Genomic DNA, 18764 nt, shown 5'->3' on the forward strand with positions numbered 1-18764 from the left:
GTTCCCATGTCAGGGATGTTACACACACTGTTTGTAGAGCACTTCCAGATCTAGGGGTCTAAGTGGGCATATCAAAAGTAATTAACATTAAAATTGTTGGAAATTGTTTTGTGTTGTGTGTTGAAATCCTGTGCAGCTCATCTTTAAAAGCAGCAGCAAGATGTGATAGTTAACACCAACAGGGAATAAATTGTTGCAGCCATCTGTCTGACAGACATCAGTGTTTAAAAACCCCTTTGCCTACACTTCTCTCATTGACTCAGTAGCTGGTCCTAGAAATTCAATTTTCCACGAATGGAGCTTATTGCAGGCTGCAAACTGTTCACCAGTTTGATATTTAATTGGGAGGTTACGCCTCTTGATTATGTGCCAGCCTCCCTTTGTCCCCTTTGGAAGTGAGCCTCAGGTGTGATCTGTGTTCTCCCAAAATAACTGGAACAATCTCTGAGCCTCTGAGGTTTCAGGTGTCCTTGCAGTTTAGGTATCTAAGCAGAACACAGGCATTGTGCATGCAGCATGGCATTCATTTCAGTATCATTTTTTCAGTTAATGAAGTTTATCAACAGATGTGGGTGAGTTTGTTCCAAACTCAGTGATTCACAGCATGAACTGCCAGTTAATTACTTGCTGGGTTTTTTTTTTAACACTGCTTACTCATCTTTACTTTGTTCTTAATCTAGGTTTCTCCTTTGATAATGTGGAGCCACGGAAACACTCATTTCAAAATAATTAAAAACAAGTAATTAAAAAATCCCACACTACAATTATTTAGCTTTACCTCTTCTTCAATTCCTAGTCCATCCCACTTTCCTTTCCAGTCTTCCCCATTTTCCCCTGTGTAACTTGTGTCTCTTCCCCCTCACTTTGGGGGTTCAGATGCTGGTGTGTGTGCAGGTCTGAGTAGGTTGGGGTGAGCTGTGTACTCACCTTGGCCCAGTGCCCCAGGGTGGATTAAGGCTGCATTGACAGCAGGATCGTGTGGTGTGGCAGGCACGTGTGGGATGGAAGGATTTCAGCTCCAGGGTCACTAATTGGGCCAATACCTGAGCAAAGATCTGAAGCTTCACCAGGGCTGGGGTTAACTTACAAGGTAAGAGCCATGGTCCATGCACTCTTGCCCTTGGCTGGAGCTGAGGTGGCTTTCTGGCTTTCTGTAGCCCTGATTTACCCGCTTGCTGAAGTAACAAAATTCCCAGTGTGATGCTGGGTACTGATTTAGGTTTGTGTGGCCACAGGATTTGCACCCCTGCTCACAGTTTATCATCAGAAAAGCCATTCAAGAAAGCTGCTTTGCCATGTTACTTCATTCTGGGGTTACCTGGGACACTCAGTGGTGTCCCCTCCAGGCTACTGGAGCTGACTGCTCACACAGAGCCAGTGGGAATGCAAGGAGGAAAAGGCCACTGGTGAAGGTCTGTGTTGACTGTTCTTTATTTAAAGGGCTCCTTCTGAAGTCAGGCCCTCTCCTGTGACTGTGCCCATTGTAGGGGTCTTTTGAATCCTGGTGTCATCTGGAACACAGCTGATGGGTTCTGTGTGCCATCTCACTCTGCACTTGACTTGCTAAAACCTCTGTTCAAAGAAGTCTTTGAGGGAGTCCTGTATTCCCCTTTGGAAACTTGGCAGCACATCCAATTTGCAAACTATGATCTAATATTAAAATGGATTGGATGCTCTTTTATAATCTTGAACACTTAAGTTTTCATAAACTTATGCAGGTGATGGTAATTTTGTCTTAATTCCCATCCTGAGATCAGGAAAAAGATGCTTCCTCTTACAATGCTGTGTTTCCAAGGGTAGACACAGTATGATGAATAGATCTGCAATATCCATAATCACTTTACTGCTGCAAATGGGCACTAGCCTTGTGAGGGATGCTGCCCTGGGTGTCATCTATAAAACAGTGGTATTCTGTTGAAGCTGATAAAAGAAACATGTATGGTAGAAATCTGGAATTGAACAGTAAAAGACAAAGCAAAGTGGATTTTTGGTTATGAAGCAGTAGGACTGGAGAAGAAGTAAGGAAGACATTTGCTTACCATAGGAAAATCATTGAGGTGCTGGGTATGAGTTGAGTTGAGCTCTTGTAGGAAAGATGGATCTGTGGTTCATGAGGCAGTTCCAGGCAGTTCCAGAGACCTTCCTTGGGTCCCCTGGTTTCTCCTAAGGTGCTTCCCTGCTTTGCATGGAAATTGCTGCTTCTGTGAGTCAGAGCACTGTTGCAGTCACATCATCTTGTTAGTTGTCTGTGGAGATACCCACCATGATTCCTAGTTTTCTGGAAGCAGCAAGGATTTTAATGGTTTAAAAATTAAATTCATTCTGGGCTTAATTGCTAGTTTCTGCCTAATTACTTTTAATTCTCTCTTGGATTTTTTCACTTATAAGAGGACAGAGTAGAACTTAGTTCCTAAATTGCCAACTTTCTAGCCTGATTCCTGTGCTAAACTGACCTGCTGTCAACAAATGTTAAATGAATTAATTTGCATAGCAAACAGATGCAAAGTGCTCCTTTTTCCAGGGGTACCATCTGTAGTTGCAGCATTTCTTGTCACTTCTCCAAGTACACAGAAATTCGCATTCACAGATATCCTCAGGGTTCAGAGCCCTGGCCAAGGTGTATGAACACAAACAAACTGCACCCACCTGACTTTCCCTAAAAACACACATTCTTCAGCTGGAGATGGCACATACCAGCTTGTCCAACATCAGCCCCCCTGAGAAGGGAAGGGACAACCTGGTGGCTGGAGCTGTACCCAGAGACTTGAGAAGTGTGGATTTATTTGCTGGTGCGCTACTGCACTGACATAATTACAGGCAAGATTAATGGTATAAACCTTCTGTGGTCTAATTTTTAATAGCCCTGTCTCCTTCTAGCTTTGGTGAGGTTCAGGCTGCTAAGTGCCTTAGGGGATCTAGACTTGACTGATCTTCAGTCTTCTGTCTTTAATGTGGGACTGGCACCCCGGTATGTACCTTCCCCTGAAGTTGCTGCAAATACCAGTAGTTCAAGGATTTGATATGGTTCATCCTGCAGGCTTCAACTGGGAAAAAACAACTCCTGTAGGTGTAAAGTAAGGGTTTGGTCCATGGAATCAACACCTGATAGGTTTGGTAAACGTAAGATCCGATGCTTGAAGACATGGTGTAAGGACTCAGGGAATTCAGAGCCAGAAATACGCTCCACCAGGTTGAGAAATGATGTGAAAGTATCTGCAGGTTCCTCTTAGATACTTCAGAGGAAAGACGACTGCAAGAGCTTAATGGTAAATCAGTGATATTTGGGATGTGTCAAATCCTTTTTGTATGCAAATGTTCTGAGCCTTTTTCTGAGGAGGACAGAGCACTGTGGTATGTGCCTGTACATCTTGTCCTGCAGATGTCACCTGCAGTGTTTCAGACACAGGTAACACTGTGAGTCCTCGTGTCTTTATGGATTAATAACGTGTGTGTGTGTGCCCAGACACAGCCTGCACACACTCTTTGTAGCAGGAGTGTGGGTGTGTCTCTGAGGCTCCTGGAGTTAAAGAAGGTTTGTCAAGCAACCTGTGGTCTTGTTTGGGCAGAAAAGGTCTTTCTCTTTGCTCCCAAAAACACTTGTATTGAGTGTACCAGTGATGTTGGTGTGCTTGTTTTTTCTCCCATCTCTGTGTGCTGAATTTGAGGAACAAAAAGAAGTAAGGTCATCAAAACCTTATGCCCTCCTTTCTTATTAATGATTAATGTGTGGCTTTTCTCTGAAGAAGAGTGCCTGGGAATTAGAGCTTTCAGAATGCATTACTTTCAAGCTCTGTGCATCTTTAGATTCTGCAGGCATGATAATAGTATGTGGTGACAGTCACCTAATATTTGTCCTGTGTGCACTCATTCACTGGAGGCAGCCTTCGTCTCCAGCTGACTGAGGTAAGAAGGTGCTGAAGTGCAAATCTGTGACCTGGAAGTGCTGCCTAGTGCAGAGCAGGAGCTGAGGCTCAGGTGACGCTGCTGCGGTGCTGCTGGATGAGCTGCCCTTGGTGTCAGGGGAGCTTTGCTCACTCAGGCATGGCACAACAGGGGAGGTAGAAACTAAAGGCTGGCACCTGAAAACTCACATTTCTGTCTTTTTTACCAGCAGCAAATTTGCATTAGTACAGAGTCTCCCTCAGCAGCTACACTTTTCCCCAACTCCAAAAAGGGTTCTATGACAAAGTCGTTTGTTTGACATTCCCTCTTACTCTATGTGTTCTCCTATCCTAGTTGAAGTGGTCCTTTCCTGTGCTTTGCAGGGCAGTTATTTAACCAGGATCATCTGGAGAGGACTCCTCCCAAAGGTTAATGCTTCTCTGTGCCACCCAGGGGAGCTGAGGGCAGATGCTGCCATCTCTGTCCCCAACTCACCTGCAGTGCTGAGGCTGCTGTGCTCGTGTTGTGTTGAGAGTGGGTGCAGCCTGTGGCAGATTGAAGGTCTGGGTACTGGAGCTAATGATACTGTCAGTCTTTTGGTGTGCAGCAGGTGCTTTTGAAGTGGACTTTGAGAGAAGGAATAGTTCCAGAAAGAGATAAAAATGGAACCAAAATTTGCCTGTGAATCTTCACTTTGGAGGCAGCAAGTAGCATGAAAAGGGAGAAGCTTATCTGCCCAACCCAGACTGGAAAAAATCAACTCAAATTAAAAACCCACACAAAAGAGAGGAGTGAGCAAAGGCAGTTTCTTAATTAGCTTACTGATACTGTGCAGGATCACAGCATATGGCTGTCCTGGGGCTTATATGATGAGCAGAGCGTTTAATTCGTGCTAGTAAGGAGCTGTTAGGGTTCCTCCTGACAGTTCCTGATGTTTAGCTTGTAATATAAATAAATTATGCATAGATTTTAGCAGCAGAGACATAACCTAGTTACATGCAATCTTAATGCTTTACAATCATATCTTGAGGTATAAATTTAAAGTTGTGCATTTGCTTACTGCCTTTTGTCATTACTTAGAAATGAACCTAGTTCCCTCCTCCCTTGGCTGTCAGGAAAGGGAATCTACAAAAATGTCTGTGGCTGTGGTGGGGTGAAGAGCAGGACTGCAGCAAAGCTCCCTGCAGTCAGTCTAATGGGTGTAGTCTGCTTTGCAAGGCTTATGAGCCCTGATCCTTTGTTAGATTAGCACCACCTCCTTTCTGTATTTTTGAGATTCTTTGTCATGGCAGCAAGCATGTGTGATAAAGCAAGCAGAGTCCCTTGGCCTTTCCTCCAGGAAGAGACTGGAATAACTTGGAAGCTAAGTAGCTGCTGGGCATCATGGAATTCTCGTGCAGTGTGTTTCTGCATCATTTTGCATTACAGGAGAGCAAGCCCAGGCCCTCCAAGTAGGTCATGCAGGAGGCAACCAGTCAGCATTTTACTTAAAAGGCATTACAAGGTGTTTTGGGTACAGAATGCCACAGATAATAAGATACAGATGTCGAGTCCATCCTTTGTTAAACTGTACTCTTGAGCCCCAGCCTGTTTGACAGCTCCTGTAGGCAGAGCAGACATGGATATGAGGTGTGACAGGGTGCCCTGTAGATCTCTGCTCTGTGCCACTGCTGCTGGAGCACAGACTAAGCTCATGAAACCCTTTTTCAGGGATGCCTTTTGCTATGTTCTCTCAAGCATTTGGTCAACTAAACAAAATCAGCCTCTTTATTTAAATAGGTGGAAGGGTTTGCATGCAAAGAAGCTGGGGCTGCTCTGCTGCTTCTCTCTTGGGTGTAACTGGCCAGGGAACGCTGGAGTGGAGCAGCAGCCTGCAGTGGGATCCCAGCTCTGAACAACTCCTACCCAGCTGCTCCCTACCCAAATCAGCATCAGTATAGCTCCTCTGGCTTTCTCTGCATTTCATTTGGACTTTGGCTTCTTTCTGCTTTCTTTACCATATTCTCTGCTTGATTTCTGATTGAGCTGCTGCTGCCAAACTGCCTTGTGCTGTACAGGGCCCTCTGACCAGAGCTGCCTGGATCAGGCTATCTTTGTGGCACAGGCAGCTTCTTTCTTTTTCTCTCTTGTTTTTAGAACAATGAACTTTTAATACCAATTAAACTTTCTGGTACTTGATGTGAACTGAAGTATGGAATTAATTCAATTTCTGCATGAAATGATGGAATGATTTTTAAATGTTGTATATTCCTCCTTTGAGACGTAGAGGCCTAGAAATACACTTGGAAATAGAGTTCATTTACTACAACTATTATTGATCCATTCCTTTGGCTGGCATCCAAATAAAAATTTCTTTATTGTGAAGCAGTTTGTGGGTGTGGAAGGGTGCTTGTACAGCAAGGGTTCTGCCTGCCAGAGTAGGTGGATAGAACAACTAATGTATTTTAAGCTAGAAGCTGTGAGAAACTGCCTTTTATCAGCTGAAGTATGCAAAACTCAGTGTCTGGACAGCAAAGCCTCAGTGATGGTGCTGGTCAGGGTCTACTAAGGGGGTGGAAAGAGCTCATCACTGTCTCAGCTTCAGCTCTCAGCTGTGATTCTTCCAGGGAAAGGTGGAAGTGTTACTAGGAGGATGTCTTAAAAATTTCCAGTTCAACTTCTATTTATAGAAAAAGCAAAGTCTCCAAGCTGTTGTCTTCATTCCCAGCTAGATCTCTAAACAAAGTGCTTTTTACACCTGAACTGAAGCAGGAGGGTAAGTGTTCAGTAGCACTCCAGCCTTGGCTTCGTCTGCAGCACTGTGGGATAGCATCTCATGGTGCTCTCCAGCCAAGTGACAGACAAAACAGTCCTGGAAATAACTAGTTTTAATTTTCAGAGCTGAAGGTGGTTTTGCCTTTTTCTCAAGTTTCTCTTCATCATTAAAAAGAAAACAATCCAAAAGCTGTCCACATCTCCACTCTGTCTGTTGGATTGTTGGGGAGAGCACAGAGGGGGCACTGCCACATGATTGCATTGAAAGAGTGCAAATTAAGTACCCTGTACTTAATTACTTTTAAGTCTTTTCTCTTGAAGATAATTCTGGTGTGTGGCACAGACAGTAGTAACAGCTCACCTCTGCTAGGGGGGAATGCCAGCTCTGTTCTGCAGATGAAAATGTAGCATTCAAAATTGCATATTATTAAGACAAGTCTTTGGTGATAATGATAACCTTATCTAAGGTGTGAACAGATTGCTCAGCACACTCGCCCCCATTCTCTGAAGTCTTTAATAGCAGCAGACTGCATTCCTAACCTGATGAGTTTCATAGATATTTACTTTTATTTAACATTTACTTAGTGCTTGTTTGGTTGTTTTGGGGTTTTTCCCCAGGGAAAGCATATATTGCAACATCCTTACAGATTCTCTTTCACTAGTCCTGGCCACAGTCTGGACTCCAAGAACTTGAGGAAGAATCCAGGTTGCTTTTTCTAGCTAAAGGCTGGAGATTTGTGCTTTACTGTTTTATGTAAAATCAGTCATCCAGTTGGTTTCTTTACTATGTACCTGGAGTCACGTGGGCAGTAATTCTGTGTTTTGTTTCTAGAATTGTTCTTCAGACTGTGTACATTTACAGGAAGCACACTGAAGGTTCCTATTACCCTTTGCATTGTGACATAAGAAAGACACTTCTGGTTTTAAAATACATTTGTCATTTAATAGACTCTTGGAAAAGTATTGAAAAGCAGGAAAGTCAGGGAAAGCATCAGAGACCTTCCTGGGAGTGGAGAGACAGGGCAAGTGTGCAGAACACTGGGGATGAATGGCAGGTCTCATTTGTCAGTGCTTTGTGTAAAAATAGTTTGAGTAGTTCCCCCTCACCATTCTCACCATTCTCAATGGGCAATCAACTTTATTTTCTTTTGTAACAGGATATTTGCCCATCAGTCCCTGAAAAGCCCTGCAGAGTTGTTCAAACTTCAATAAGTAGCTTTGACTTCTGTCTACAGAGGTTCTTGATATTCATTTGCCCCAGCAAGCAAGTCAGTGAGATCATTTGTTGAATTGCAATATCCTCTGGCCATTCCAGGTCCTGCATGGCAGCCTGTCTCCTAAGTAACAGAGTTCAGCACCTCAGCTGGGGTCTCAGCTGCCTTTCTCTTTTGTGTCTGGTGTGAAACACTCCATCCCCTGAAGAATTACTTCTGGTGTATAGCAGTACTTGACTAATGTGTAGAAAAGTGAAATGAAAAGCAAAGCTCTCTCCTTTCTCCAAGTCTGGATGCCATATGTTACATATCTCCATTGCAGGAGTTTCTGGCCTGGGTGAGGCTCTGCATTCCTTCTGTGGAGCGTTGCCCTGTGTAAAGGGACTGCAAATCCTCTGTTAACTCCTGGAATCAGTCATGTTTGCTGATTTCCATCACTCTTTGAAGAAGGGTGTTCAGAAACCTTGCTTTGAAAGCTTCCTTTGAACAATGGTTTGGTTACATCTTCCATTCCATCACATTTAACAGATACAAGATGCAGAACAATCCCAGTGCAGATGTGAAATGGGAAGAGATTTTTCCTGACTCCTGTCAGTGGAGTGTGTTATCAGGTTGATTATTCCATGGCAGTTTCTGTCCTTTTTCATGACCAGTGCCAGCAGTAGCTCTCCTGTCCATGTCATCCCTTTTGTTTTCATGCTCCAGCCCCTCCTGAAGACCAAAGATGAATTTGACCAATGACTACCAGGTGATGCTTTTCAAGGAGGTGGATGGTGGAGTCTTAAGGCCATGGCAGAAATGCAGCCTGGCGTTTTCCTGGGTTGCATGGACTTGTGAAGACTTCTTTGGATCATGGAAACCAAACCTGGCAGCAGTTCTCATGGGATGGTCAGATGAGAATTACTCAAAGCATACTGTCATTGTTTTCATAGGGCCCACCTTAGTTTAGAGCTTAGAGATTGTGGCATGGATCTGAAATGCAAATATTTCCATGGGATTTGGGAGCTCCTCACTGCCTTTTGCAGTGTTGGAGCAGCAGGAAGAGCAGTCTCACGGTGCAGGTGCTGATCTCCCTGGGCTTTGTCTGTCTGAGATCTGCCTGGACTGCTGGGACAAGAGTGGGAGCTGAGCTCTCACTGGGTCTGGGGTACAGTCACAGACAAGGAAATGGGGTTTGTTCTTCCATGGCAGATAAATCCCAGGGGCTGCAGGAAGCTCATTACCCAAGGAGGAAGGACTAACAAAATCCCAGGAGCTGTGTATTTATAGAGTAGATGTTTCTGCATGAGATGCCTTTAAGGATACATTTTGTGATGTGCTAGTTAAAACATTAAATCTGCAAAGTTTGATGTCTGGATAACTTAGTCATAGCATTAATTAGCTATTAACTTGATCCTGCAGAGTTTTCATGCTTATTTATGTGTGATAGATGTGGGAATTTTTTCTCAAGGCATTGGTTTCCAGTAAATTCTTCTGTAGTTGAAGAGACAGGGATATCAGCAGGCCATACTCTTACTTATACAGTATTATAATATTTTTTCAATCATAATGTTATCAATGTCTACCTTGAAATTAGCCCCAGTACAGATCAAGAAGTAAGAAAGCAGGATACACAATACTGTGATGCTGTTCATAACCAAAGTGTAAAACAAATGTGGTGCAAGTGTGATAGCACAAATGAACCAGAGAAAAATCTCTTCTGAATGGGCCATAGGGCAAGGAAGGTGGGAAGGTTGAGCTGTTCTGCCTTTAGTCTGCCAGTGTTGCTTGTGAATTCTAACACTGTGAGACTTAATGAGGGAATAAAAAATGTGATACACAGCTCCAGATAAGACCATTTATAGTGCATTTCTGTCACCCTGAAGCTTAACAAGTAGTGTTCCACATTAATAGATGTGCTTGAAGGTGGAGCTGCTATCATTTATTGTTATAACTCCTGAAAGGTATCTCAGAGAATTTGAATTCTAATTTCATTTTCATAAAGATGTAGCATTAAATTCACATTTGTATTTTTGATACAAAAGGATAAGTACAACTGGAGATGGGAAAACATCAGTAGGATTCTCTTCCATCTATCCTGTGGAATCATTTTAATACCCACTTCACCTGCCTTCTATCATCCATTGCTAGAGGTGAAGCTGTGTTAGGATTTGAGAAAAGAATTTGTTTATCTGTGCATTTCATTTGTGCTCTTAATTGAAAGCTAATGTGCTGTTACAGCAACCAGCTCACAATTAAGTGCCTTCAGATTTTGAGAGGTCTCTGAGAAAATGTGGATTTTCTTAGCTGTCTTAATTAACACAGCAGCCTGCCCAGATGACCGGGACATGGGAGGGGACCATGATTGATTTGTTAATTACTTGGAGATTGGCAGTGCCTCTAGTTAAAAGCAAAAACTGACTGCAGGATCCTGATAACAGAAGGTAATGATGGTGTCCTGAGCTTTGAGAGGTAACCTTACATAGCTTTGTGGGATTCAAAGACCTGAAAGTTGAAAGGTTGTCTGTGTTATTGTTGGAATTACTGTGTTTCAGCTTTGGGAAGAGCTTCCATACAGGTTTGGTCAGTGAGCCACGATTAAGAATAATTTTGTCACTTCATTTTCCCCCTAAAGAAAAGGGGGGGTATGGGGGGACGGCAGCATTTGGAAAATTGACTTGACTTTTTTTTTTTTTTTTTTTTTTTTGGTTAATGGCAGATTGATGCTTAATGCAAGGCTGGGGTATCAGTTTGTGCTCACTGGATGAGTTGAGGCCAAGTTCAAAGGTCCCCTCTAACAGTTTCTGCAGTCATTGACAAGTGTAACTTTTAACAATTCCAAGTAGCCTTCCACTCGGTCTTGCTTCTGCTACCTCTGTGCCATTCTCTTGTGCAGAGTTTTGAGAAATTCAAAGCCATGTAAACTGTCATCCTTTCCTTACTAAAGTTGACTGACCAAGACTTTGTAATGAATCTGCTGCACACAGCTTTTTCACTTTCTGTGGCCATGATACTGCTGGGCAATCTTGTGACTTAGCATGTTTTTTTCTAAGGTGGTGAAAGTATCTTTCAGTTTGGAACTGCTGGTTTTGAAATTAAATTTTTGGTTTGCATACTGTTTGCTCTGCAGACTCCAGCCTGGTTTAAGGTGAGTCCCTGGGCTCACCAGCAAAGCAGAGAAGGTGGTTTAGGTACCTCTGGGATTGTGTTCCCCTTTTTCTTCAGGCTCAGAGAGTTGCAGATGTGTATTGCCCATACTTTACTGAGATTTAATAGGTTTGTCAGTCTACTTGGCCTCCTAATTTTTCATCCAAGGTGATGAGTTCTTAATAAATGTAGTATAAATCAATGCACCTTTAACTTTATAGTGAAGGTTCCAGGGCTTAATTTTCTTTCAACCCTCTCCTGTCAGGAATGTAAGTTCAGATGGAGCAGAAGCACGCAGAAGACTGAGAGAGTGTGATGGCCTGGTGGATGCCCTCCTGCACGCTCTGCAGTCTGCAGTTGGCAAGAAGGACACGGACAATAAGGTGAATTTGAGTATTTAAACATAGTTGGCATCAATTTATGCTGAAGTGTTGCACTGGGATCCAACTTCTGTTTGCTGGTATCAGAAGAGGATTATGCTTGCCTCAGAAAATAGAGTAATTGTCCTCCTCTCATGGCTGGAATCAGTGGTAGTGCTGATGGGGTATCAGCAGGATGCTGCTGTGTTTCCCTCTATGGCTGATGAGGGGAGCAAAGGCTGGTGGCTGAGAGAGGTGAGGAGACTAGTCCTTTATTGTCAGTGACATTATTGCTATTGTTCTGCATTGCTTAATTGGCATTTATAAGTGCAGTCTCCAAATCAGAATTGAGTCCCATTTGCACAAAGCAGCAAGGGAGTCAGTTCCCATTTTAAAGACTTTATTCAGCACCATCTCTGAAGACTGAAGTGCTTAGACTTTAAGAAATGTCTTCAGACCTTCTTTCACTGTGGCTTTTTTTTTTGGTGCAGATTTTATTAATCTGTTATTATCATCACCTCATCCCATGGCACTTAAAAGTGTATTTATATATGCATGAGGAATATCATAACTTTGACCTGTTTAAAAAAAGAGCATGCTATTTCTTCATAACACCAGAAGGTTTGTAAAGCATTGTTATTTTATTCTGTGTCTCACCATGTGATGGCCTGAACAAGGGGGTTACAAAGCCCTGTTACTTAATCAGGTAATTTTGGAAGTGGATTTTGTAACCACCTGGTGGTTTCCATTGCAACCTACAGAGCACTGCTCTTGTCAGAGCCCAATGTGCTGTGGATTAGCTATTACTACAGGACAACGTGTGTTCCCATTGAAATCCTCACAAGGCCTAGGTTCTGACCCAGAGAAAATTTAATAAAATGGACCCCTTGGAGATTGTAAATGTTGGAAGAACGAGAGAGAGACTTGGATTAAAATAAGATCCTTATATGATCATTTTCTGCTGTGTGTTTGATCTTTTGGTGAATTGTATTCTTTATGTAAGATCAAGTGGTATTTTTGATTAGAGAGTTTTCATTTTGAATGGATACTATTTATAAAGCGCTTCACTTTTGGAAAAATAAAATAGGGTTTAGAAGAAGAATGAACTTAATAATTTAAGGGTCTTGACTAAATCATCCTTGAGAGCTACATGGTTTTCCTGGGACAGGTAGCCTTCTTTTTTCAATTTCCCCAAGCCCTCCTCTGTACAATACAATGGTTTGCAGGTAAGAGGGTGCAATATTTCATATAACATAAATTTCTTTTTAACAGTCTGTGGAGAATTGTGTGTGCATCATGCGGAACCTTTCCTATCATGTCCACAAAGAGGTCCCTGGAGCTGATAAGTACCAAGAACTAGATGCTGGACAGACTACAGGCACAGGAGGCTCCCAGAAGAAGAAGAAAGATGATGCTGGTTGTTTTGGTGGAAAAAAAGCTAAAGGTATGTGTTGCAAAAACTCAGAACTAGAAATGGATTTGGGGGTAATGTTGTTGTGCAGTCCTGCTCTTGCAAGCACATTCATCGTGCTCATTTAGGATGATGCAGTTTGTGGAGTGTTTCCAGTGTCCTGGCATGCATTTATCTCCTGTGTTGCATCACAATTGGATGTTTGGGATTCTTTTTCCACGGTACTGTAATTTTGTGTGGCTTTAAACAGGAATGCTGCATGCTGACAGATGACATTCTGCTGTTGGAAAAAGGTGGATGTGCTCTGCCTCTCCTCTGCATTGCTGTATTCTTGCATCTGTCACATCTCTGCTCAGTCCCCTTGCCTGGCTGTGGAGCACGTGTGCCCTTCTCGGGAAGCCAGGCCAGCATGGATCCATCCATCCATCCCTGTGCATGGCACTCCTGCCTGTGCATCTTCCGTGCCTCCAGACTCTCATACTTGAAAACAAACTAAAAGCCTTCCCTCCCACTCAGCCAAAACATACAACCTCCCAATTCAGTCACTATTGCAGTAATTTAAATTGCAAACACGATTTTGTAGCTTTTAATTGTCAGTCACTCTTAGACCTGTTCTCTCCTCTGGGGCATGAGTGTTGCAAATGAGTTTCATTATGAGAGGATTAATAGTCCCAGTAACCCCCCTTCAATGTTTCCTTTACAAGGAGACACTCAAATTATATCCGTTTTCTTTGTTGTTTTAGAGAAATTACTATTCTAGACTGAATTCTGTTTCCTTTCTTAGAGAAATGACTATTCAGATGAATTCAGAGATAATTAATTCCATTTTCTATCTAGGCTTCATTCTCCTCATTCATGTGTACACATATCCTGGCTTATTATTTGTACCAGGTACAAGGAAGGGTTTTGCCCCTAAAGAGCTGATATGGAGTTGTTTGAACTTGATGGACTCTGTGCTGCACATTGCTCTTTGATCTGATCTGCACAAGTTATTAAAATATTATGTGTTTCCATATGTGTTAGGGAAGTCATCACAGTGTGAACTTGCTTTTGCAGACAAGTCTGTCATCAGCTACATTTAAACTGTTTAAAATAAAAAATTGATGGGAATCTTCTAATGACTGGGGGGGAAACTAAAGAACTAATTCTGCCTGCCTGGCCAGCCTGTTCTCACAGGGAGTGACTGAACCTGCAGTGTGATACCCTTTGGAAACCTTGCATGTGTGCTGACTCGAGCCTGTTCCTGCCACTGCAGTCCATGGTGATGCTTTGCTTGAGAGCAGCACAGTCCATGGAAACCCTTTCAGCCATTAAAGCTCTGAGTGGCCTGTGGGAGGGGGGTGTTGTGCTGAGGGTGACACGTCCTCCTCCACCCCTCGATGGCAGTGACAGGAGCACTCTTAGGTGTGTGTCCCATGCCAGGTGTCTGCCTGGGCCCACCTAGAGATTCCTCTCCTGGGGCTGTGCTCCCAGGTTCTTTCTGCTTATCAGCTGAAGCACCAGGTCACGTCTTTGTGGGCAAATTGGTCTCAAAATCATCTGATGCTGGGGGTGAGCCTGTGTGCAGTGCAGGCACTCAGTGACAGCTTGGGTTTGGCTCTGTGTGTTTGGCAGGAAATGACAATACGTTTTAATGGGTTTTCCCACCTTTTTGCAGTGCTCTTTTCAAAGTGTGCTGTTCCCTAGAGGGAAATCAACTGGTGATAATACTGAGCTCACAGCTCGTAGGATGTAGATCAAAAGAATAGAGGGTCTCAGACGACTGTTGTGCCTCAAAAATAAAAGTTAAAATCCATTCATAAATGTGCTTTTAAAATCATAAAGAGAAGCTCCCTTGTCTCACTGTTAAATTTATGTGGATACTGGTCTGAACCTACCTTACTTTTCTCAGTCTAGAACTTCAAAATCAATCTGTTCTTTCCTTTCTTGTTCACTTAATCTCACAGTGTTTCCATGTTTATTTTATTTTATTTCATGGCCATTGATCACAGCATTTCAAACACCTCTGCAAAGGGCTAGTCATCCTTCTGTCCCCTCAATTCTGTGAGCACCTTTTCATTTAATAAAAAGAGAAAGAAAAGGGGAAAAAAAAAGTTGTGCAAAGAAAGATTGGGGGGTTTTAGCAGGAACAAAAGGGAGTACATGAAATACCTTGGTTTGGTTTTTTAATTGATGAAACTTCTGTAGTCTTGTAACACTCAGGTTTTGAACCTGTTCTGTGAAATTCTGCCTCTTTGTGACTGTTCCTTTGTATTTTCTTCATCCTGTAAATTTTTGTTTTCCTTTTGCTGCTTTTCTGGTAATTAGAGGAGTGGTTCAATCAAGGTGAGTCTGCAATACTTTCTTTTCATCATCACCATAACATGCTTTGTTCAGCTTTCACATGCAAGGCTAAGAGCTGAGATCAAGGTCTTGTTCATCCACCTCCTCCTGCTCCCCCAGCACAACCTCCTGTTCATTTCAGCAGACATGGAAAAATCCTCTGAGGGAGCTTTTGCAGTTTGGTCTTTCCATACCACAAATGGAAAATACAAGGATTTATTCATTCTTGGTGTAAGTGCAGTAGGGGAATTACTGTGGAGCTGGCCTGCTGAGGCCAGGAGAGCAGGAAGACCCAGGTGTGGGTTGTGTCCCCAGCCCTGTCAGATGGAAGGCTCTGCTGGCTGCTCTGGGAGGTGGAAGGAGCTGTGACTGCAGCAGCTTGGGTGTGTGTCCTCAGGGGTGCCTGATGCTTCTTCTGCTTGGGCACGTGTCTGGGCTGCTGCAGCTCTGTCACTGCCCCACACAGGAGCTGGAGGAAGCTGCCTCAGTACCTGTCTAGGGGATAAACTTCAGTTTCTCATCCCAGCAAGTAAAATTGCACCTGGAAGACATGAGTCTGAGGCTAAAGGTTCCCTTGGCTGGGAAGTTGATAGGCTGTGGGTGCCTGGGAGCCTCTGTCACTGAGACAGATTCGGGGTGAAGGCAGGGGCGTTTTCAGGTTGTGACACTTGCTTCAGATCATGGGTTCTGGAGGGTTGGACCAAAGGAGAAATGTTGGGGAGGGGAAAAAACCAACCAACCAAAATCTAATTGCTTCTCCCAGCAAATGGTGCTGGGTGGTGTTCTGCAGAACACTGCCTTTGGGACTGTGAGTGGTGAGGCTGTGGAGGATGGACTTGTTGGCAGGACAGAGCTCAACCCTTGGTTTCTGTCACTCCTTTGTGGCCAGCTCAGTGGCTGTAGTACTGAACACCAGGGAGGATAAGATGAGATTGTTATTAAGAAGCACTTTCCCTTAAATTTTTATTTCAACCAGAAAGAAAGCATTTGGGAATTAATCCTTCAGCAGAAATGGTCTGGCTGCACCATGGTTTGATTATATGGTAAAGCAAAATGACTTTTGAGGAAGATCAACAACAACATTAGTGGTTAATAACTCTGGGTCACACTTCAGAGTCTGTGCCGAGTTTCTGACAGATGGAAAATGCTGAAGGTCATGTTTTGGTTGTTTCTTACATAATGAAAAGTAGCAAGGGAAGAGAGGGGAGGAATTTTAATCCCTCTGTTTCAGAGACTGTAAATTGCATCTTGCACAAGCAAGTCTCATGTCAGGCAGTTTTCCCAAACCAGAGTGCTGTGCCAGTCCTACAGCCAGGTCTCATAAAACAGGCCTGTCAGCAGGCATATTCAAAACTGTCTCTTGGCAAAGTTTGGAGCTGTGCTCATCCAGCATTGGCTTCTCTCTGACACACCTCAGGCTGGAAAACCTGGAGACCCTGGATGTGGGTGGAAATTGAAATGTACCAAAAACCAGATCTTAAACTTCTCTCCTACTGCAAGTGTAGTTTGTGCTGTGGTTTCAGCATCCCTGTGGTGCACAACCTGATAGTGAAGATCCAGTCAGCGGTGTGCTCCATACAAATCCCAGCCACACGGGTTGTGTGTGTGTTCACATCCCTGTTGTGAACAAATGCACAGGCTCAAGGGACAGAGCAGGGTGTTCAGAGCTACAGAATCTGGCAGTGATGCTGATTTTTTTGTGTTATTGGGGTGCATGGGGATGGCTGAGAAGGTTTCAGTCAGTAGACTCCTGAATTGCTACATTTGGACACCTTTTTAGAAACTCCCCAGTATTTGTGAAAATCAAATGGGAAAAATAGCTGCCGGGCCTCAGATTGAAACCTCTGCTTTCTGGATGGATTTGGTTTGGCGCGTTCTTGCAGCTTGCTTGCTCACCTTGTCTCTGTAGAAAAGCCTTGGAAACGTAGGTGCTTGGGGTATTTCCAAACACAATCCATTTGACTAAGTAAGTAATTTGTAGAGTTGAAATCACCTTGGTCAGAGTTCTGTGTTCTGTACTGCTGCCATTGGCAAGCAGCTGGCAGCTTTTCTCTGAACAGACGGGCTTTGGCCTGCGAGGTGCGAGTTCCTTACAGGGCCGAGATGCGAAGCAGCAGAGGCTCCTCCAAACCAGCCAGTGTTTGCTTTCTGGCCCAGAAATGGAGAGACAGCAACTGAGGAGCCCAGAGCACAGGTGGTGGGTGCTGTCTTTATGAAAGATGGGTCAGTAAATAGGCAGCTGCTTTGGCATTCCCAGCTCAAAAGTAGCAGCCAGCACTGCACTCCTGGACAATTCCTCCTTAACAAGTTGTGCACAAACACAGTGCTTACTAAACACTGCCACTGGCAAGAGGGGAGCTCTTACTGTGCCATCTCAGTTCTGCAGGGCTGATAGAACTGCCAAACCAACCTTGAAATTACAGAGGGGACTTTGGAAATAAGTAGTTGTGTCAAGTAAGGTCTGGCTCTCTGAGAACATGTTCTGAGGTTTAAACTATCTAATGGCAGAGACATGAAATTTGGGGTCATGTGAAAAAAACAGTTTGTCCTACTTGTAGATAAGATGGAGTCACATTTATGGGTCTGCTTTAAGTCTGTAATAATCTTTCTTACACTGGCTTCCTTCCTTGAATGCTTTTTTCCTTTTAATTCCCTCTGCCCTGCTTTTTCCTGTCAATGCCCTAAGGGTCAACAAGGGTTTGCAGCCAGAAACTGGGTTCAGCTGCCATCAAGAAGTGCAAAGTCTTTTGGTGATGTACAGCACTTCTTTCTGGTATTTGATTTCCCAAGCAATGTGTTGCTCCTTTTGCAGAGCAAAAAATTGATGGAATGCTGTGAAGTGCCACTGATTCCTGTCCCCTCCTTTAGAAAAGATACCTTTCAGGGTATCTGTATATATATATATACACCCATATGCTGTGGTACCTGGCTGCATGACCCTTTGTCAGCTTAGATGGGCTTCTACATACTTCAGTTAAGGAAACTACTTCAGATCAGCAGAACTTCTAGGTGCATGTTTTGTTTTGCACAACAGTTGAAGTTGGCTGGTATTCTGTGTTGGCATTTCAAAAGAAAAGAGTGTGATTCCATCCCCTCCCAAAGAAAGGGAGAGGATGGAATACTACCTTGAAGAGGGGGTTTTCCCTCTTAATGTTACTCCTAAATATTCATAATGGTATTTAAAAGCTCTAATTCTTCTCTGTATGGTACTGAGTATTTTTGTCCTTTTGTCAGGAGGAAAGGTAGAGTGACCCATTGAATTCACTGTGCATGTACCAGCCCCCTGCTGTAACAAGGCAGGCACTGGCCCTTCCCATCTTGTGACCTCTTGGCAGACAAGACTCAGACTAATCTCCCCATTACATTGTCAAGGACCATTTTTCTGTTTGCTTTTAAGCAGCCTGACTGGTGGAGCTTCCCAGGCCTTTCTGTAAAACCTCCATTACCAGCCTGGTAATCCCTGTGCAGAAGCCACTTCTGGCAGCCTCAGTTGGGTTGTCTGAATTCTTCTCATTGCACCTGCCTCCCCTGCTCTGGAGGGAGAGAGACTAAACAACTTGAGTTTTTCCCTCTCAAAATCAAAGCTAAATTGTACACTGCTGTGATCAGAAGCCATGCAGATTCTTGCACTGCCTTCCAAATCTCTCTCTCTGCTGCCAGTATTCCTCCGATGGCAAAGTTCATGCTTGTCCCACA

General features: G+C 43.6%; 1 protein-coding gene across 21 annotated transcripts in view; it reads left to right on the forward strand.

The window, feature by feature from the left end:
- ARVCF (ARVCF delta catenin family member) overlaps positions 1-18764 on the forward strand; it is a 247366-nt gene that overhangs the window by 184991 nt on the left and 43611 nt on the right. For 20 of the 21 annotated variants that reach the window (XM_077187730.1, XM_077187728.1, XM_077187729.1 and 17 more), the window contains 3 exons: positions 11242-11359; positions 12608-12779; positions 15054-15071. In XM_077187730.1, the coding sequence (XP_077043845.1) occupies positions 11242-11359; positions 12608-12779; positions 15054-15071 (308 nt within the window). The remainder of the gene's footprint in view (positions 1-11241; positions 11360-12607; positions 12780-15053; positions 15072-18764) is intronic. The other variant, XM_077187738.1, reaches the window with a different exon arrangement.

The sequence above is a fragment of the Agelaius phoeniceus genome, chromosome 18 (genome assembly GCF_051311805.1).
Source record: "Agelaius phoeniceus isolate bAgePho1 chromosome 18, bAgePho1.hap1, whole genome shotgun sequence".
Classification (NCBI taxonomy): Eukaryota; Metazoa; Chordata; class Aves; order Passeriformes; family Icteridae; genus Agelaius; species Agelaius phoeniceus.